This window comes from Denticeps clupeoides, chromosome 20 (assembly GCF_900700375.1).
Source record: "Denticeps clupeoides chromosome 20, fDenClu1.1, whole genome shotgun sequence".
NCBI lineage: Eukaryota > Metazoa > Chordata > Actinopteri > Clupeiformes > Denticipitidae > Denticeps > Denticeps clupeoides.
The window spans coordinates 6,779,454-6,801,947 of NC_041726.1; the positions used below are offsets into that span (position 1 = coordinate 6,779,454).

The 22,494-nt window shown below is 40.6% G+C and overlaps 2 protein-coding genes across 3 annotated transcripts; one reads left to right on the forward strand and one right to left on the reverse strand.

Moving 5' to 3' along the window:
* The first annotated feature begins 4,751 nt into the window (after nucleotides 1–4,751).
* On the forward strand, nucleotides 4,752–9,972 carry LOC114770591 (calcineurin subunit B type 1-like). 2 transcript variants are annotated; one of them, XM_028964628.1, is made up of 6 exons: nucleotides 4,752–4,928; nucleotides 6,057–6,084; nucleotides 7,799–7,975; nucleotides 8,469–8,528; nucleotides 8,633–8,817; nucleotides 8,897–9,972. In XM_028964628.1, exons 1-6 carry the CDS (start codon nucleotides 4,926–4,928, stop codon nucleotides 8,942–8,944), a joined length of 501 nt encoding a protein of 166 aa, XP_028820461.1. In that variant the 5' UTR covers nucleotides 4,752–4,925; the 3' UTR covers nucleotides 8,945–9,972. The 2 variants fall into 2 exon arrangements, with proteins under 2 accessions (XP_028820461.1, XP_028820459.1); XM_028964626.1 differs by lacking the exons at nucleotides 4,752–4,928; nucleotides 6,057–6,084 and adding an exon at nucleotides 7,428–7,664.
* pno1 (partner of NOB1 homolog) lies at nucleotides 9,967–12,159 on the reverse strand. The gene is made up of 7 exons (XM_028964625.1): nucleotides 11,869–12,159; nucleotides 11,522–11,671; nucleotides 11,337–11,420; nucleotides 10,792–10,852; nucleotides 10,587–10,704; nucleotides 10,416–10,486; nucleotides 9,967–10,259 (listed from the first exon to the last, which is right to left on the reverse strand). The coding sequence occupies exons 1-7, from the start codon at nucleotides 12,070–12,072 to the stop codon at nucleotides 10,192–10,194; spliced, it is 756 nt and encodes a 251-aa protein (XP_028820458.1). The 5' UTR covers nucleotides 12,073–12,159; the 3' UTR covers nucleotides 9,967–10,191.
* Between the last annotated feature and the right edge of the window lie 10,335 nt (nucleotides 12,160–22,494).

Sequence of the window (22,494 nt, forward strand, 5' to 3'; positions counted from 1 at the left end):
GCATGTAAAAACCGGGGTGTCGAATCTTCACCCACAACCGTCGACACAGGAATGTCACACCTCCCCCTGCAGACATCTGTTATGCAAGGCAAAAGCAGGCTCCCGTGATGTCCATTCTTACAATGGTACACCAGAAGGCAGAGACTGAGAACCTCATTTTGTTGAATGGTGCAAATGAAGATGTCTGGACGGGTGGCTGGTGGTGGGCAAACCAGTAAATGGAACGTTTTAGAATGACAATTTTGCAGAAGTGACCCAGAATCTTGAGTTGCCGGACATGGGGAAACCGCAAAAAGCCCTACATCTGCTGTCAGTAAAATAGGCCACTAGGTCCACTTTAGACATGAACCCAGGCAGAGTCAAAAGGAGTCATGGCGTCACCACAAAATATGTCAAATAAAATATGAACGCTTGAATCGTGCTTTCTGACCTGTGTGTTGATGGTGAGGTGAGCGTGATTATTGTGAGAAGGGAGGGGCGAGGCCAGCTCGTCTGTGTCGGGATCTGCATCTGCAGAATAATGATGATTCCGTCCATTATGCATCTCTGTTTCGTTCTCTCTGTCATTGAAGGTAATTATAAAATAATATAAAACTCTAATTCTTTAAACAATGCTTAGTTAAACTTAAAGAAATATTATATTATGTTATTATATTATGTTATATTATATTATTGTATCATAGTACATGCCAAAAGTTTAAACACACCTTCTCATTCAATGTGTTTTCTTTATTTTCATGACCATTCACATTGGTAGATTCTCACCGAAGGCATCAAAACTATGAATGAACACATGTGGAGTTCTGTACTTAACAAAAAAAAGGTGAAATAAGTGAAAACATGTTTTATACTCTAGTTTCTTTGCTCTGATTACTGCTTTGAACACTCTTGGCATTCTCTCAATGAGCTTCAAGAGGTCGTCACCTGAAATGGTTCTCCAACAGTCTTGAAGGAGTTCCCAGAGGTGTTTAGCACTTGTTGGTCCAGCTCACCCCAAACCATCTGGATTGGGTTCAGGTCCGGTGACTGTGGAGGCCAGGTCTCCACTTTTTGTTAAGTACATAACTCCACATGTGTTCATTCATAGTTCTGATGCCTTCAGTGAGAATCTACCAACATAAATGGTCATGAAAATAAAGAAAACGCATTGAATGAGAAGGTGTGTCTTAACCTTTGGCCTGTACTGTATATTATATTATAATAGATGATCTAGATATATTCCAACACAAATTTCTGCAGCGTCCCAGGCCTCGGAACTGATGCTCACACCGGGCAGGGTGGAGGCGCGCGTCGGGGACGTGGTGACGCTCCGTTGCCGGTTCCTCGGGCTGAAGGCGTTTTGCTACACGGTCGTCTGGCTGCGGGTGGACCCCCGCACGGGGGGGCTGGAGGTGTCTTCTCGCGTTCTCGGCCACTCGGACGAGAACTACGCGGGCGCGTGCACGGGCACCATCGGGAGCGCGGCGCGCAGCGACTCGGGCACGTACGTCTGCTCCGTGGTGCACAGCGCGCTCCCGCGGTTCAGCGGCGGGTCCAGGGTCAGCGCCAGAGGTGAGGTCTGCAAAGGAAGATGAACAAATCTTCTCCATTTCAGTTTTAAAATACACAAGTTCTCAAAAGATCATTTTTAAAATTATATTCAATCTGCCAGAAGTATCCAGCACAGTCCCATCGATCCACATCCTGGCCCCCCAGGACAGGGACCCCAACTCCAGCATCCCACTGCTGTGCTGGGCGACTGGTGCTGCTTCACCTCACATCAGCCTGTCCTGGATCATAGATGGGCAGGAGAAGGCTGGGAAGACAGAGTCCATCTTGATGGACAGCAGTGCCCCGACAGCAGGGGTCCTCTGGAGTCTTGTGACCATACCAGCGCATTTGTGGAACTCACGAGCTGTTTGCTCCTGCCTGGTGGAGTTCAGAGGTCAGAAGGTCAGCAGAAGTGTCCAGAGGATTCCGGAGGAAGTAGACGATGGTAATGTTGTTTCAATAAATATACCTCCAAGTTTTAAAGTTTAAAGTGAAGTGATTGTCACATGTGATACACAGCAGCACAGCACACGATGCACACAGTGAAATTGGTTGAAGTGGTTGCTGCTGTATATTACTGGTACTGGGGACTGGTAAAAAAAAAGAGCTTCCAGTGGTTGTGGGCAGTGGTTGATATAGCAGGTAAGGAAACAAACCCGTAATCGGAAAATGCCACTGAGGTGCCCCTTGATTACGGTACCGTCCCCACACATTGCTCCCTGTGTGCCTTTTATGGCTGCCCACTGCTCACCAAGGGTGATGGTTAGATGCCGAGGACACAGTTTGTTGCTGCAGTTTTTCACAATGACAATAGCTTCACTGATCAAGAAATCCTGACTTGGTTCCATCAGACATGTCCACCCAGTGCTCCACTCTGCTGTGGCTCTACCGACTGCTGGCCCTCATCGCATGTCTACTGCTTCTTGCGCTGGCTGCCATGACAGCCGTGTGACCGAGAGGTGAGATTCTTCCACATCTCCTCATACATCCACCCAAATCATACCATGCTCCTCACCTGCTCCTCTTCATGTTCCAACAGACCCAGATCCACAGGGAACACCGCAAAGATGCAATAAAGATAATGCCGATTATGACCTTTACACTTTTCTTAACACGTAATTGCTACGCTCTGAACTACCCGTTGGTTGTCTTTTTGTCAGGAGTGTTAAAGAAAGAAACCTGGGAGACTGAATCCAGCACAGTGCATTGACTGCATGTCAGATATGATGCCAAGTTATTGAGATTAGACAGATATTGATTGTTTTAATAGGACTGCCGTGCCAAATCAGCATTGCACAGTACAAAGGATTGCAAATGTTGAGACCGTTCCATTAAGAGTGATTTTCTTAATATTCTTTACAGAATCGTAGAACTTTAGGTATTAAACAGTAGATCTAGAGCTATATATAGAATATATAGAAAAATATAGAACTGTCTAAATGCATTCCTGACCGAGACTACTCTGTATTGCTCTGTATATAAAGTTTTCTATTGATTTTGTGTTGATAAAGTCACAAATTTAATAGATTGTACATGAATTTAATACATAAAAAATATTTTAAAAAGCACATTTTTAAGATTACAAAAAAAGCTAATTTCTATGCTGGTAAATAATAGTAAATCATAGCTAAAATTATAATTCTAAGAAAAAGTTAGGTATTTTTTAATTCGCTATTTTAATTCTAATATTTTTTTCTATCATTAAGTTGTTAAATATACAGTAGTACCTAGTTTTGTCTTAGAAACTCAGCATGTTATTTCATGCGCATACACATGTAAGAGAACCACAGCAGAAAATTTCATTACCTTAAAATATATTTTTAGTTAATTATTTTTCTTGCCTTGTTTATTGGAAACATCAAAACCTCAAGTCTTTCGCTCAGCAAAGGAAAGGAAATGCGCTCTGCGGTTTAGAGAAAGGACATCGACCCCGACCCGACCTCGGCACCAAAGAGCCGCCTCTCGCAGTGAAACAGGTCAGCGCCAGTCTCCTCTGACTGCCATAAGGAAGGAGTCTGCTTGGTGATGAGGCCTTCTCCTTCCTCATGGCAGTCAGAGGAGATTGTGCTCCAGGCGGACGGAGATCCAGAACTTCCATTTCTCTGCAGTCGGAGGTTCTCCTGGCGAATTCTCTCTGCTTCACATTCACGCCAACACTTTCTGAACTCTTCCCAGCCACTCCATTTTCTTATTCCAGTCCAGTAATAAGTGTTTTTGTACCTTTAATGAGGTGTTAAATATGTTTTTTATGTATTTAAGAAAATAAATAGACCAGTGCAATAAGTTATAAATATGCTCTTCTTTATTAGTTCATTAAATTAAATATATTAGTTATTAAACATTTGCCCATGCCGCTATTAAAAGGCAAATGTAGTACTTACATGTCACCCACAAGGGGAGCTGCAGGACCAACACTAACCGTCATGTCTGCAAAGAAATTCTGTGACTATTAATGTTCAACACTGCCTTGAACATATGGATTAGGCTGTAGCCACAGATATGTTGCACAGATATCAATAAAATATCAATCAGATTACTTGTTTACTTGTATTAGACCTGCTTACGTTTACATTTACAGCATTTACCAGACGCCCTGATCCAGAGCAACTGGATCAGTCAGGGACAGTCCCCCCCCGGAGAAACTTAGGGTTAAGTGTCTTGCTCAGGGACACAATGGTAGTAAGTGGGGTTTGAACCTGGGTCTTCTGGTTCATAGGCAAGTGTGTTACCTGCTAGGCTACTACATGGCTTACATGGCAGTATTCAGAGCAGTCTTATCTTCCTCAGGGCCTTAGCAACAGCCCAGTCGTGCAAGGATGCCCCAGATGTAACTACATATGTTACTTGACTGTAATTAAGATTGTTCTTTTATTTACCTCTGCACACGTGTAGGCAATACACATATAAAGAGAATTAAATGTAATCCTTCAATTAAATAACTTTGAAACAAATGTATATTATTTCTATAGTTATGTTTCCATACCCCTTTCCAATAAGCTAGACTCGTGCGTTCACAGTGAAACAAACGAATCAATTTTCACTACGGTATTTATTACAGAGAAATATTTTTTCTCGGATGTAGCGGCGCTTAGATAAATGTTGCCAGGTGCGATTGTCAAAGGTCTCGCAATTTTGTGTTAGGCCTCCAAAACACTTTTTGTGTATTATCAACGCATCTGGCAACGTCGGCCCATTAAAGCCGTCCCGCCTCCGCCTCCTCCGCCTCTTCCGCCTCTTCCTCCTGTCCGCTCCGTGCTTCGCTGGGTGGCCTGCGGCGACAAGAAAAGCGAGCGACTAGCCAACCAGATGCGCCACGCTCGCAATAACATCTGCTAAAAAGAAATTAATTTTCTCTTCTGTCGTGCGGTCCCCACCCCTTTCCCCCCGTGGACAACATGGTAGGTAGCGGCCTTGTCTTATTTGTTCACGTTGTTGAAGTGCTAGCTGGCTAGTTAGGCGTGTTTTGAGGTGTGTGTGTGTGAGAGAGAGAGACTGTACAATTTTGTTCATATCTAAGATGAAAGTTTACTTTAATTATCAGCGGAAGGAGGACTGAACAAACGGAGCCGCCAATAATCAGACTCGCGGATCTCATGTGCAGCAAATGCTGACGATAAATCGTGACGAGAATCGGTCGGTCGGTCGGTCGGTGGGTGTGGGTCTGCGGACTGAAATTTTATTTCAGTGTATTTACGTATTCTGCACCTTGGCTGAATGTAAAAAGAACCCGTGCAGCGGGTTGCTTAATTAGCGCCGCATACTGTTAAATGCAGAGTATTACATCCGTTTTTGTTCCAATGTGGCTCATAATGTGCTGTCTTAGTCCGACCACAGAGCACTTGACAAAATTGCTCAAAGAACGAGCCATTTGAATAAAATCGATGGTGTTGAGTTCAGCAATCCGTAAAATAATTGGGACAGTGAGGTGCTTGTTATGCTGCAACTTCGTGTCTGTGGTTGGAACGCGGCAGATTACGTCTTCTCATTTACATTTACGGCATTTACCAGACGCCCTTATCGAGAACGACTTCCAATCAGTAGTTACAGGGACAGTCCCCCCCAGGGGACACTCAGGGTTAAGTGTCTTGCTCAGGGACACAATGGTAGTAAGTGGGATTTGAACCTGGGTCTTCTGGTCCATAGGGGCTTGTGTTACCCACTAGGCTACTAGCACCCTCACATTAAACACCTGACTGTTGGATGGTGAGGTGTAACTCCAGGGGTCTTATGCTGTGTACAGAATAGTATACTCTGAATTAATTCACATTTTAACTTAATTGCGAGCGTTATTGCATTGTGACGACTGCCACTTCTCCCGGTGCATCTACATGAAGTATTTCTGCCCTGACTCACATAAACCCTCTTGAAAGATCGAACCGTGAAATGGAGTGCCAGCAACAAGAAAACTTACCTTTTTTTTATAGTTTTTATTTGTTGTGCTTTGATTACAGGATCATTTATTTCTGCAATGTATAAAGTTAGTATAACTTGTGTATTTTTAACACCTTTTTCACCTTTTGTTGTAGGGAAATGATGCAAGTTTGTGCTCACATTGTAAGTATAAATAATTTTAAATTTTATATATGTATTTGACCAGATGTTACGCTGACATTGGGAATAAATGGCAACAATGATTGGAAATTTTTACTTGTTTCTAATATTCACATTCAGATTTATGCAGGGATGAATTTGCTCACTGAAAGTGGCTTTCGGAAACATTTATATGGCAAAAATTTGTTTCTACAAGTGAATGGTAGTCAGACAAAAAAAAAAAACTATAGTTAGTTGATTGACGTTCATGGGTGAGTCTCAAAAGTGCCGGCACAAACATAAGGGAGTTCCTTCTTGCATGAGCTAAAATAAAGGTCATCCCTGGGCTGCTAGGAAGCCATGCTTATTTTTAGTTGCAGCACTCTCTTTTAATTGGTTTCTTGATCAGGCCTGCGCAAGTCATTTTTGCTGATTAAGTTCTGTAAGTGCGCACAGCCCTGAGCACGTCGGGGTCTCTGGCAGCACCCTGAATGGGCTTTCGGGCCTGGCTTTACAGAACTGCCTATGTCACAGTGTGCGTTAATAAATAATAACTCTTCCCATGCACATAACATCACAGAACCCGCAGCACTGGAGCTTGGAGCTTAGAGCTCTAGCAGATGTATGCTACTGACAGTGGCACCATGTCTTTTTGCACTCTGTGTACTTGTATATATTGAGATTTTGCTTGCTGCCCCTTCACTGTGTGTGTGTGTGTGTGTGTGTGTGTGTGTGTGCACACAAACATTTTAACAAAGCAAAATCAAAAAAGTCTCCCACAGCTGGAAACAAGCAGTACAAACTGGCCAATTACTGCTCACATAAGCTCTATATGGATGGGCTCTAGCGATCGAATGACATGCAATAACAGACAATTGGTTTCTTTTTCATGCTCTCCTCGACTCACTAGTGAAATAGATTTTCTGTTCTCTCAAGCATACAGATACTGTTTTGTCTCCCCAGACAAGCTGACTGGCCTGTGCATTAGCCTGTGCAGCACAGAGGGCAATCAGTATAAAGCACAAATGGAGGAGAGATGCAGTCTATATGAAACTGCTGATTCTGTACTGTCGGGCAGCATCAGCCCTGTAATTGGTGTAAAAAGGTTGATGCATTAAATCATTTGATTGTCTTGCACAGGATGATATTCAGGAGTTATTATCATGCTGCTGCTTTTAATGGATCTTTTAAAAGGATGGGAAATGATGGTACTCTTTAGAATTAACACATTTGAGAGCATTATTAATGCTTTTTTGTATGTATTGTTTTTGTATGCCACATAGCTCTGTAGGGAAACTGTAACTGATTCTCCCATGCCTGCTTAGAATATTTGCTAGATGATTTTAGAAGATTTTTAGCTCACGTCTCCCCCTGCACTTATTCACACTCAGAGGTTTGTTTAAGGGGAGTTGTGGGTTTTATTTGGGTCATGTGACCCTGTGAATGAGCTTATAGTACATCAGTATGTTATTCCATAAGCTTAACATCAGTATTATGGTAGGAACAGGAACCTAGCATGGCTGCGGCTCACAACGTGCTGGGTAGTTCTTTGTCTCGGACTGGTAGCGTGATGCGGTGCGAAGGAAATGGACTCGGGTCCAGTCGTAAGTGGCTTCTAATGTACACATATCCTCCTGTGTCTCCTGAGTGACCTGGAGGTGTGGGGAACTGCAGCCTGGGGACTCCATTCGTTTAAACCTGTTTGTCTTTCCCTTCCTCTGCCTTTTCTCCTGTGCAGTCGATGCTGATGAGATTAAGCGGCTAGGGAAGAGATTTAAGAAACTCGACCTAGATAATTCAGGATCCTTGAGCGTGGAGGAGTTTATGTCCTTACCCGAGTTACAACAGAACCCATTGGTCCAGAGAGTCATTGAAATATTTGACACAGATGGCAACGGAGAAGTAGATTTCAAAGGTATGACTGATTTCTTTCATAGTATCTCTAATATTATCTTATTATGTTCATATTCTTGTCTTGTGGCTAATGTAAAAATTTCCAGATCAGGATTATTCGAAAACAATGATATGTTGAAGGTTAAAAAAAAAAAAAAAAAAGGTTAAAAAAGCCTTCATGTAGGATTTCAGAAGCATGACCCACTATGTGCCCAGTTGGTTTGTGTTACTGTGGAGAAATTGCTTTCTAAATCACTGTCTCAATCTAAGCTCATTTATTATAATCAAGGCATTGTAGACCTGCAAGAAAGTAGTTTTTCTGTGTCTTCTCTTCTCTGTGTCTAGAAGGCTTTTCCAGAACATTAATCACACTTGGATTTTCTTGTAATCTCACAAATGGATCTTGATAAATAGTGAAAGAGGGTCAGACTTTGTCCTGAAGGCATGAGGCCGGTTCTGTTATAGTTTTACTGAAGGGGGGGGGTCTCCGTAGACTAATATATATTTTCTTGTAGAATTCATAGAGGGTGTATCACAGTTCAGTGTAAAAGGGGACAAGGAACAGAAATTGCGATGTAAGTACCAGTCATGTTGATTGATTAAACTGAATATTTAATTTAATTACCTGGCAGATACTGAAGATAAAAGGTAAATATCTGAACCACTTTCTTAATTCCAGTTGCATTTAGAATATACGACATGGACAAAGATGGCTACATTTCAAACGGGGAGCTGTTCCAGGTTCTGAAAATGATGGTGGGTAACAACTTGAAGGACACTCAGCTGCAGCAGATTGTGGACAAGACCATCATCAATGCAGACATGGATGGAGACGGGAGGATATCTTTTGAGGAGTTTTGTGCTGTATGTTTCTCAGAATTAAACTACTTTTACATAAGCTAAGAAATGTGGAAATAAATGTCCCCCTTTTTTTCACTTCCAGGTTGTTGGTGGCCTGGACATCCACAAAAAAATGGTGGTGGATGTGTGAGCTGCAGGATCTCTGAAGATCTGCTGAAGACGTCTGGAAAATGTGTATTTCAGTTTGAAGATTTTCCTTGTCTGTGAAGCCAACTGGTGTTATTGAATGTTTTTGTAAGATCATCTACATTTGATGGCAAGAATTTAAAAACTAAAAGTCTGGCTTTTGTAAACCTTTTGTCATTTTAATATTTATTTTGTTAGTCTCAAAAATATATCTCTGGGGTCTCTATTTGGGGATATTTTAGCCATTAACAAATAGGGTCCCTGTAACTACTGATTGTAAGTTGCTCTGGAGAAGGGCGTCTGATAAATGCTGTAAATGTAATGTAAACAAATACACTAAGCTAGGGTATGAAGTGCCAAGCTGAATATTTAAAGGTAATTTCATTTGAGAGAAATTTGATGGCATGACAAAGTGATTTTTTTTTTTTTTTCATCATTTTGTGATTACTTGTGTACTGGTGATAATTATACTGGTCTTGTTTTTTTTCCTTTTCATGTACATAATTTCAGATGAATAGATGCCAAGAAAGTGACATCTGACTGTGTTATCAGTTCAAACCCAAGGATAATAGTTTTGAAGATAAATGCTATATATATTCTATAAATCATTTAATGTTACTTGAAAGGGTGATTGTCAACCCTTTTATGGGTTAAATTAATGGGTTTTATTTTTGGAAGCCTAATTGGTTCAAAAACTGCTGTCAGCATTTTTTCAACTCCTTAAATTAACGCATGACTCACATCTTCTTAATCAAAAAGTCTTATGCATGTCAGGAATATGGTTCAACCATGAGTGGATTTCAATGCTATGAATATTAAATATGTTCATTTTTACATTTTAACAGTAGAGGAATTGTGTATGTTTGTATATTGTCCCTGGCTACGAAGAAAACATTTTCTTATAGTATTTCTATAATTTAGACTGATTAACAATAATAACTTTAGTAATAAAACTTATACAATTTCAGCTTTGAATTGTTTATGAAATATGGCATGTTGCAGAGTTGTATAATAAATCACTGTCACTTTTCACACAATTCATTTCTTTTAATTCATGTTGGTGGTATACAATTATTGATCAACATAGATCATTAATATTGTGATCCGTATCAAGTCTTTTCACTTTGTAATGAATCCATGTGAGCCAACTTGGCTGTACGATCAAGTCTTCATTATAAAGGCAAACAAGTCCAAGTGTTTTGCACAACCATGCTGTGTTGATCATGTGATGATCACAAAGCTCGCAGAAGGTTAGAATCTCTCAGCTGCTCTGCTGGCCACTGCCCTGATGTTCCCGTAGACCTTTGATGGTGGACTCCCTGTTGGAGAGAGGAAATTTTTAAATGCCACAGCCTGCCAGGTATAGACAGTTCAAAATACTGTTTTTAATGATGTTACATATATTCTGTTAATTCCAGTCCTGTCCATGCTAAACTCAAGACCATATTCCAAACAAAACAAAGTTTCCCTCTTACCCAAGATGAGGTTGCATATGGCCGTTCGGGCCATTTTTATATTCTGGAAAGACCCTAATATGTGCACTTTCCTGATATGGGAAAAGGAAAAAAAAACATTCATTAACATAGCCAAAGGTTTGTCAACTCTTATAACTTTTTTATAACTTAACTTCTTATTAGACTACTCACGTGTCTGCAAGCACAATCCTCGTCTTAGTCACATTCTCGATTGTGAATTTAGTTTTTCCTCCCTTCCCTGCTATTCTTCCAACAGCACGACACAAGTGGTCTCCTTTTAGTGGTTTCACTGTAAACATGAGACATGAAGCAAACTGTGATGAGTCTGAACATGCTATACAAACCCCAATATTAATAGCTCTTAATAACTGCTTACCATCAGTGATATCAAAGGATTCCAGAAAGAGTTCATCTAGCCTAATAAGTGCCAGGGCATCCTGTGTAGCATTTAAGAGGTTAATATGCAAACATATGCATTACTTTCTTTTTTTTACATAAAAAAAAAAAAAAAACTATTTGAAACACTAATAAAGATATATTTAAAAAGATTCTGAAAATATGCTTAACAGGGATGTACCATTACAACTAAAATGACCAAAAGTTTAAGTACATGACTCAACATGTCAGTGAGAATCTGCCAATGTAAATGGTCATGAAAATAAAGAAAACACATTGAATGAGACTGTGTGTCCAAACTTTTGGCCTGTACTGTACATGTGCAAAAAAAACAACAACATGTTATTAAATTGGTAAATAAGTTTAAAATCAATAGTTGTCAATTGATATCCAAATACTAGCAGAAAACAAAACAACCACTACACATCGCCTGAAGTAAAAGGGATCTGCCGTGGATCTTTACCATACCACACACCACACAAATGGGTAAGGGTGTGATAATGACTCAATGACACAACTGCTTACCTCAACCTGAAATCCTAAAATGAAAGCCTTCACAAAATCTGTTGCTTTTGTGAGGGCACCAATGTCTTGTGTCTCTTTGCATGTCTTTAAAAGAGTAAGAGTGGAACAACATATTTTACAGCTGTCTTGAACACTAACGCAATTCCAAAGAAATTAAAAATTGGACAACAAAATAGAATAATTACCTTGATTTCGACATTTCTAGTTTTGAGGTTGAACCTAACTTGAAGTTGTAAATGTTCCACAATTGGTGTAAATATTTTAAGCCAGTTTTCTTTCAAAGGCGTGTACCGGTGAGAGGGCACGGGGACTTTCCTTATTTCACCCGCTCCACCCTGAAATGGAGAATGTAAATTATCGATACTTACTTGATCAACACGCACGATTGATTGATTGATTGCAGGAAATCCACACTACAACCGCTTCGTTTCTGCGCATGCGCGAACTGACGTGCAGCGACTAAGAAAACGTGAAAATCACTACTACGCGAATGATGGTGCATTTGTAAAGAAGATTCAAAACGCTGCGATACCATCAGTTTGTCGCCCGATATCGGTGGGAATTGAGGCCTCTTCCGAGCCGCGGCCTCGGACTCCATTTCCACTTCTCCCAGCTCCCGTTTACGTTTCTGAGACTTTTTGGGTTTCACTTTTTCAAAAGCATCCCCGCTGTCCTCGCAGTCAATTGCGGACGATGTCTCGGTCTTGGGAGGTACGTCTGTATCCATCGTGGCCATTGTCCGATAAAACTAGCCCACGTAAACCAGTAATGACTTCGAGAGATGTTTTCCTCGAACATGTGGCGATAGACCCCACATTACAAAAAGGACCGAGTAGGTGCCCAGAAACCGCCAGCACAACTTGTTAACTGGTATGGCCAAACAGAAATATATATATATATATGTGTGTGTGTAGCTGAATAATACAAATAATAAATAAAAAATATAATATATATTTATTGATCGACTCACTTTAAAATGTCAAACAGAAATGATTTCCTTTAGTTTCGCATACTTTTTCAGGCAGGCCTTTAGCCAGCTAAAAGATGGGTCCGTATCCTGCGACGTTGGTATACAGAAGCGTTTATTTGCGCCCGTCGAATACAGCTCGTCATGTACGATCATTTTAGCTTTTTATAGTTTGCTTATGTGTGGAAAATATGTCAGCCTCTCTCGAAAAACCTCAAATCGTAGTTCACATTCAGAAAATGGATCCCATGCAGCGCGTTTGTTTTCATGGGAAACTTTGATGCACATATACGAAGTTAAAAAAAGTAAATTGTCAAAAATAGAACATGCTAGGGAATTCGTGCTAGACAAAAAAAGATGAACTCCGTCACTCAACCTGCCTGGGATGGGAACCAATCTTCTGTAGAACTTCAAATGCTGCACATCCTCTCCCAGTTCCATACCTACATGTGACAGATGTGTGATTTGTGTTCTTCTGACACCTTTTTAGTTTATGACATGTATTTACTTTACCTTTAACCTGTGGTTTATCATGATTTCCATAAAAATGTATTTTGTACCAGTAGCTTTCTGTGGTCTCCTGAGGGGACAAAAACATATGACACTGACGGCTAACAAAAAAGGATCATGGCATGTGTAAGGTTCATGCTGAGCTTTTTTTTTTTTTTTTTTTTTGCTGAGCTGAGCAATGCTTGCACTGAGGAAAAATGAGCCATGAGTGATGAATTACAGTCGATGGCTTTGATTTCAACCCTTTGCAGTCTTTTAATATTTCATGCTGACCTTCGTATCCAGCTCAGTGGGAGGCTTGAGTGGACACTCCTTTACATGGGATAGAATCTTTGCTTGTCTTTTACAGTCTTACAGTCGGTTGGGTGCTCAATATATATAATTTTGTTTTATACAGCAGAAAATAAGGTTGCCACAGTGACTATTTACTTTTACTATTCTGGTTCCGACCCAGATAACAACCTTAAGTATAGTAGTGCTATGGAAATACTGTGATGCTTATTTTAGACATATTTTAGATTGCCCATGAAAACAGGGATCCAAAAGCCAAACAAAATAATGAAATGGATATGACTGTAACTCAACAAAAAACAGACTAGAATTTAGAGCAGTTAATAACTCAAAAGTGGTGTCCGGCAGTCCTCTCTTTCTAGGGCGCCATCTGTCGACGGAAACAGTTATTGCAGCCACGGTGTCGCCAGCATTCAGAGCGACGGCGACGGCGCATCTTTTTATCTGGCACCTTGGCCAATATCGTGTCCCATGTAAAACAAGAGAGGGAAGAATGATCGATCAGGCACGAAACCAAGCATGAATCCAAGAGCTGGCACATAGGGTAGCTTTCGTACAAATCTGGAGAAATTGTGGGATGGAGCTACAACTTCAATGGCAATTTCATTCATTCTTTGAACCAATACCAAAAATCTATAACAACAACAAAACTGCTATTATTATTATTAATAATAATAATAATAATATTAGTTAATTGCGCTTGAACTGTTGCTTGCAGTCTAAATAACCCAATTTATTAAATGATCACTGACAATTTTGTGTGAAGCCTCACAGTCACTTGTTACATGATCCAGGGTCACATCCCTTCCGTCGCTCTCGACTGTTGCTTTGTAACTTGTTACATCTGGTTTGAAAGGAGGATCTAATTCTCCACCAGAGCATGGGAGCTTTTCTAAGTCACAGTCATCTACATTTCCCTTCAGAGTAATGGAGGTTTGGGGTGACTTGATTGTGGTGCACACTACATGGCCACAATCTTTCATTACAAACCACGACCAACATGCACCTGCCTTTGCAGTGTTATTACTTATTTGGCACAGTAAAACGTAGTCATTGTAATGAAAACTAAATAAAGCTCTACAGGGAAAACCCAAGTGTTCAGATATTTTATTTGCTATTATTTGTAATAATAAAATATTTCAGGAAATTGAGTAAATAGGTAACTGTAATAGTACGTTCCAGTTAACTATGCAGTTGACCTGTTTCACACTGTATTGTTAGGCTCAGCTTTAATTTGATTTTGTTTACTGCACTCTGACGAGTTTCTGACATGAGAAGCTGACCGTGCTTCGATTTTGTGCTTCGATCATAAATTGCACTCTGTGTTCCAGTATTTTAGTTGACTAGATACCTGTTTAAACCTGCAGTTTCACACAGCTCCCCAAGTGCCTGTCATGGCTGCCCACTGCTCACCAAGGGTGATGGTTAGATTTTGTTGTGTCACCGTGTGCTGTGTTTCACAATGACAATCACTTCACTTTCACTTTCATGATCAATAAATCCTGACTTGGTTCCATCAGACATGTCCACCCAGTGTTCCACTCTGCTGTGGCTCTACCGACTGCTGGCCCTCATCGCATGTCTGCTGCTTCTCGCGCTGGCTGCCATTACAGCCGTGTGACCGAGAGGTGAGATTCTTCCACATCTCCTCATACTTCCACCCAAATCATACCATGCTCCTCACCTGCTCCTCCTCATGTTCCACCAAACCCAGATCCACAGGGAACACCGCAAAGATAAAGACGATGCCGATTATGACCTTTACACTTTTCTTGGCACGTCATTGCTACGCTCTGAACTACCCGTTGGTTGTCTTTTTGTCAGGAGTGTTAAAATCCGGAAAGGGACGTGACATACTGAATCCAGCACAGTGCATTGACTGCATGTCCATGTAACACTCAACTATGATGCCAGGTTTCATTATTATTCAGATATTATTCAGACAGATATTGATTGTTTTAATAGGACTGCTTTGGAGTTATTTATTCCATGACACAATAAACCATATTTGTGCAGCACCTTCGATTGCTAGAAAAAGATAGTTGATTATTGAAGAAAACTGAGATAGTGTGATTAGTGTGCTAGTGTAAGGCCGGCAGCGGTCAGGAATGTGCTTTGTATTTTTTTTTTTGAGTTAGAATAACAGTTCAGCACACCGCCACATTCAGGCCCAATGCAACCTTTTCCAATTTGCCATGTGATGGCGCTGTAGGCCTATCTTGAACTATCAAGACTCTCGGCTCACACCTGCATCTAATCACCAATGAAATTCCAGAGTTTGACTGTTCTGAACACATTTCCTGTAGTGCCTAGTAGTCACACAGAATCTAAGAGAAAGTACAATATTCAGATCTGTAGACTCGACACTGTTTTTTGGCACCACTTGAAAGGTTTAGCAAGAAAAAAAAATCTACTTTATGGGTTAGGGTTCATCATTAGGAAAATGTTTATTTCATTATTTCACATAAATGTTCTTGTGACAGTGACAGTAAGTTAAGTGAAATTTCTGAAATTGGTGTTTCCTACATGACCACTGATTGTAGCTGAGTGTAACTGAGCAGGAAATGTTCAGCTTTCAGAAGTGGGGCTCAGAGGAACTGGCAACCGCATCGTCTGAGCTGGCCTTCGGCTCGGTGGAAAAAGTGATGACTTTTCACTTGTGAGAAGACAGGAAATAAAAAGCCAAACCTCTTTGATGGCAGGTGGCCCTTTCTTATGTACACCCTTTTTGGTAGATGTTGTCCAGTACAGTGTTGTTTATAATGTAATAGTAGTACGTTGTAGCATTGTAGTGACATTATAACACTGTAGTACAATGTGATCTAGTAACATTTAACAATGTTGTTGTGATATTGTACCATTTTAGTGCAGTGCTGTTGTGACATTGAAATGCTGTGATGCTGTAGTACAGTGTTATTTTCATTGTAACACTATAGAACAGTGTTGTTGAGAAGCTGTCTGCAGAAGCTTCAGGCAGGAGAGAGTTACGATAGTCTAGTTTAGAGATGACCATTGCCTGGACAAGTAGCTGCGTAGCCTGTTGTGAAAGAAAAGGCCAAATCTTGTGAATGTTGTAGAGAGTGAAATTGTATGTAATTGTAATGCTGTGGAATGATGTTATCATGTCATTGTAATGTTGTATGATGTTCTGATCAGTGTTGGGAAGGTTAATTTTCAAATGTATTCTGTTACAGATTACAGAATATATTCCCCAAAATGTAGTTTGTCCGTTAAATTACTCAATGTGAGTAACGTATTCTGAATACTTTGGATTACTTAATATATTGTCATGCTTTTTACAACTACATGAATGTAGCAATCACAGATAATAAAAAGCCCATGTTTTTCCCTAACCATTTCTTTTTTTCAAAAGCTGAAATGTGGAAGAGAAACATAAAATATGCCATTGTTATGGTCACCAACATATTCCATCACTTAGTTAAAATAAAAAGTAGCCTTGCACAAGAAAAACGACCCTCTTTTTGGGGGTCATGTTTATTTATAATTTCAGGGGTGGCATGGATTTATGGGCGCTGAAACAAAGACCACCGTGTAATCCATTTATTAAAAGAAAAAGTAACTGTATTCTGATTATCTCTCATTTAAACGGTAACTGTAAAGAAAAACAGTTAGTCAAATTTTGTATTCTAAAAACATTACGCCGGTACATGTATTCCGTTACTCCCCAACACTAGTTCTCATGTCATTGTAGTGCCTTTGTTTGATGTTCTCATGTAATTGTGGTGCTGTAGTTTGATGTTCTCATGATCTAGTAAAATTGTAACAGTGTTGTCATTATAATGCTGTAGTTTGACGTTCTTGTGTCATTGTACTGTTGTAGTTTGATGTTATCATGTTATTGTAGTGCTGTAGTTTAATGTTCTCATGTCATTGTAATGTTCTCATCGTCTAGTAACATTTATCATTTTAATTCTGCAGTATGGTGATTTGATGTCATTGAAGTGCTGCAGTATGATGGTGTCATGTCAGTGTATTGCTGTTCTTGTCATGTGAAGCCGTTGGTGAGAAAGAGGCGTGTGATTTCTACAGTCATTTCCTCTAACCCCCACAACCTGCCAATGTGTTTCATGTTTTCTCTGCCTGCAAGTGTGGTTTACTGCTTTATTTACCTTGTGCACAATTTGGTTTTGTGTATGAACTCTTTTGTGTGCAATAGAGGGCATGAGTTCTACTGCAACGTGCGTTTTGACCATGCTGATGTTTGCATCTACAGCAGCATCCACTGAGTTCATTGTGACCCAATGGCCCGCCATGGTGAGGGTGGACAGTGGACAGTCCATCACACTGAAGTGTTATGTGGCAGAGCTCTACACCACCTGCGCTACCGTCACCTGGCTGAAGACCGACCCCATCCGACCACAGAGTCTGAACATGACCAAGAGGCTTCAGCATACGGACGACCCCAGGCAGTCCACATATGGCTGGAGCAAAGACTGTTCGGCCAGCATCTCCAGTGCTCAGGTGGAGGACTCTGGGATGTATTACTGTGTTGTTGCTCAGGGTCACTTCGCCCTCGTTGGCAATGGATCACTGGTCACCGTTACAAGTGAGAAGTTTTAACTTTAACATATCATCATTAGATAGCACTGAACTGTTCTGATAAAAAAAGCCGGACAAAAAAAACATAATAATATAAAATCATTATAGATAATCAGCATAGACATGATTCCAGAAAATCATTTTTGGTAAATGGTTGATGAGGTATCAGTAATAAAAAATTAAGATTAATGAACTAAACAAAAAGCCTGTATTTAAGAAATATATTTGTTCTGAATTACCAGCAGACCCCGTCCCTGTACCTCTTTCCGTGGACATCCTCCATCCTCATCTACATGGGTCAATTGTTCCCCTCCAGTGCCTGGTCTCCATCAGCAATCCAGCACTGGTCCAAATATTCTGGACCATAAATGGAAGGAAGGATGCTGGATGGACTGATGTAGCATCTGATCCTTCAAAGGATCTGGTCCGGAATCATTTACTGATCCCAACCGAGGAATGGGAAAGTTTGGAGCAAGTCTCATGTATTGTGAAGTCTGCAGGACAAAGCTTCAGCAAGACATTCTTCAAAAAAGGTATGAGCCAAATAAATACTCTTTACTCCTCTTCTATGGTGAGCCTGCAGGGAGGAACATGAAGAAGAATGTTGAAGTTGGATCATGTTCGCTCATTCAGTTTTCTGATTGTTTTCCCAGGCCACTGCTCTGCTGTCTGGTGGATCTACTCCAGCATTGGATTAACCGCAATTTCCATTCTTCTTATTTTCCTGGCGACAGTCGGAATACTCCACTGCAAAAGCAAAAAAAGTATGCAGGAAGGAATCATCAGAAATGACTTTTATTACGATCATGACACAGCTGAAACATAAAAAAAATTCTATTGTCTAATACAATATTATCCAAATAATTTTTTTGTTACATGCTGGTTTAATTAATGAATGATACAATGTAAGCTTGGCCTGCGATTGGGGATCTTTAGGTGTAATAACATTGAATAAAATAACAAGGCATAAACAACAAGAACAATGTTGTTATTATTTTCACTGTAATAATAATAATTATGTGATGTTTAAATTATTGATTAGTGGGCTTTTAATCAAATCATATTTTAAACACACACAATGTTATCTTTCATTCTGCACACATGGAATTAAATTAGGTCTTTAATACAGGAAAGATCTAAATTTTGAACAGAATGTACAGAATCTGAAAATACATTTGTAAGAATCTGTGTTTGTGAAGAGTGGGTAAAATCACACACGCACACACGCACACACGAATACACACACACACACACACACACACACACACACACACACACACACTTTTTTTTCTTTCTGAACTGCCACTTAAAAAGCGGGTATTATCGAGTCTTGCACAGATAAGTGACCTCAATGTGGTTTCCTCAGAGATGAGCAGAGAAGAATTTCACCAAAGAGAACTATTTTTTTTTATTATTGTTCTTTGTTGTTCACACCCTCTTCTCCACAATTTGTCTGCAAATGCAGCATGCCCACTGCCCAACGGTCCTTGTCCCTGAAATGAAATATGGCCAGAGAGCTGGAATTGCAGCATTTAGCATTGACAACATTCAGCAACATTTTAAATGATTATTGAAAGCTGGCCGACATTTGACCTCTGCAGCAGAGATCTGCCGACACCCTGGAGATCAGTGTCCAGTTTTTGCAGGAAGTCTGTGGTTTCCTCTGCAATAGAGGTGGTATAACTTATTTTCTAGTGTCAAAAAATGCAATCGGTTGTAGGCACGTTTATGTGTCGCTGATGCCAGCAATGTTTTCTGCAAGGTTCATAATCATAAATGTTATAAACTCAGTGTATTTATTTTTTAAAAAGAACTTTCAAGTAAACATTACAAATATCACAAACATGACAATTTGTTAATATTACAAATATTAACAAAAAGGTTTGATAATAACAACAATAATAATCTCCTTCCATCATCAATTGCATTTATTCAATCTATGTAATACCTTTCTAATGACCTTTCTTCAAAATACAGACTATTAGACTATTAAGACAATATTGTACATTGTATGTTCCATTTAGACTATTAGACTCTATTATAGATTATAGAATATAGATTCACAGTATAAACAGTCTAAATAGAGTCTAATAGTCTAAATGGAACATACAATATATATATAATGGCAATATGTATATTTATTTAAAAATCTTTCTGGCACAGTCTAATTACTCTAACTACAGTATGTACTATCTAGTGAAATATGTGGTTTACTAGGGATATAATGAATGACATAAGTAAAATTATATATAACAGTAAAAAGCCCCAACACGGACCCGTGTTAAAGCAAATTTGACTTATATTCACATACGTACAAGTATATCATAGATCCCTTTTAAAAATGGATTCTGCCAGTTTTAGTGATCGTGAAATTCTGCTGAAGTGCAGAAGGGTGTGCAGCACAGGTACACACACGTACGGTTGGTAGGGAGGAGTGAGTTTGGCCCTGTTAAAGAACAAAAAAAAAAAACAACACTTGTCCACCCTGTTACTTTACTTTACTTTCACATCACCGGTGTTCACCATGCTGCTGCTGGTCCTGGTTCTGTATGGTCTGCCTGTTTTTAAGGGTAAGTGTTTAAAATTAAATTTAAATTATGGTCTATCATGGAGCCTCTCAAAAGATCATGTCCCATGCTCTTACTTATAGATAAATGATTTTTTTTATGTTTAGTATGTGGGATTTTTTTTATGTTTAGTATGTGGGATTTTTTTTGCCTCAAATTGTAAGATAGATAAAATGGGTTGTGTACTGAAAGCTTATTCTGTTTGTAGTGGAAAGTTTAAAAGTCACCCAGTCTCCCTCGCTGGTGGTGGTCCGTGCTGGTGAGCCGGTCACCCTGTACTGTCACTTGAAGGACTTGAGCTCGAAATGCTACACGGTGGCCTGGCTGAAGACGCAGCCGCTGAACGGGACGCTGCACGTCTGTAAGGGCATGGGCACCACCCAGCTGGCAGCAGGCGCATCCGAGGGGACGAGGTGCTACTGTACCCTCAGTGCCGTGGCCGTTGTGGACTCAGGGACCTACTACTGCGCTGTGGTCTTCAACAAGACCTTATTCTTAGGGAATGGCAGCACGGTTGCAGTTCAGAGTAAGACATGGCCGGACAGTCCTCATTTCATCTCACATCAGAATCCATAATTCATCAGGTTGTTAATTCTATTCAGACAGGCAGACTCTTTCAGCTGAGATTGCCCTGAGTAGCAGCTTCTCCCATGAGGCATTGCTGCGCCTTGTGTGTTTCGTAACTGGCGTCCACCCGCTGCGGACACATGTCTTCTGGGTAATAGATGGAAGGGTTACCAGTGGGCAGTCAGAGATCATCCGGACGAACTGCGGAGGCCCCGCCTCCAGCTTCATGCTCAGCCAGGTGCTGCTGCCGGCCACGTCCGCGGACAGCGGGACGGCGTATACGTGCTCTGTGGTGTCCGAGGGCCAAACACTCAACCGGACCATTCACGCCGGAGGTGGGTGGCACACGCTGGTCTGCGCCTTCGCTACAACTAGAATTAGGAGTTGTGGACCGGGGGTTGAAAAAAAAAAAACACTCTCAGATTTTTTTGCTGCTTTTTCAAATCAAAATGGCAGGAAAAGTGACAACATGCACTTGCAATAATAATAGTGTCATTTTTATGGATGAAAGTTTATGTGCAGGTTTCATCAAAATTGTATCACAGCAGAGTCACAGTTTCATTGCATCCTTTTCCGTAATTTTCAGCGAGTGTGCCAAAGATACACCTGAAGTGTCTTGTAACCCCTAGCTTAAGTCTTTGTGCCTAAATAATGCGTAACTACAGAATAACAGTTACATTCATTTACAGCATTTATCAGACGCCCTTATCCAGAGCAACTTACAATCAGTAGTTACAGGGACAATTTCCCCCTGGACACAAGTGTCTTGCTCAGGGACACCATGGTAATAAGTAGGGTTTGAACCTTGGTCTTCTGGTTTATAGGCGAGTGTCTAACCCACAATGCTACTACCACCCATTCTAATCTGATGTCTTCTTGTAATATAATTTAGAATTGCAAAAAATGCTCTGTCCCTACAGACCTCCTTCAGACGTGTCTGCCCACCGTTCCCAGAGCTCTGGCTGTTGTCTCGGTGGTCTTACTGCAGGTCATGCTGGTGGCAGCAGTGCAGCGCTACAGCAAACAGACCAACAGGTGACATCACTGAATCCCTCATAGTTACTTTTTCACCATTCTCTTTTCTTAAACTTTAAACATTTAAATCCCTTTATTTGTTCTGTAGCTATATGGACTCACACAGCAAGAGGTTGGGGCATTAACTGGGAACAAGGAGTGAAATTAAACAATTTAAAAAATAAATGTTTGTGTTTTGAAATAATTTTTTTTTACTAAACTTCAGCCCCTTTGCTGTGCGTTTGTGGCCTGAATGTGTTTATTACGTCCAGCAGGTGTCGCTGTTTCTCAGGAAGTGAAGTGATTGTCACATGTGATACACAGCAGCACAGCACACGGTGCACACAGTGAAATTTGCCCTCTGCATTTAACCCATCACCCTGAGTGAGCAGTGGGCAGCCATGACAGGCGCCCTGGGAGCAGTGTGTGGGGACGGTGCTTTGCTCAGTGGCACCTCAGTGGCACCTTGGCAGATCAGGATTCGAACCGGCAACCTTCAGATTACGGGGCCGCTTCCTTAACCGCAAGGCCACCACTGCAGGAGGTAGTTGAATCGCTGCTGTCGACTCCTTTTTAAGGAGGCGCGATAGTAAGTGACGTGGCCTGACACCTCCAAGGTTGTAAGTTTGAATCCTGTATCTTGTGACACAGAGTTTACATGCTCTCCCTGTGTTGGCTGGGT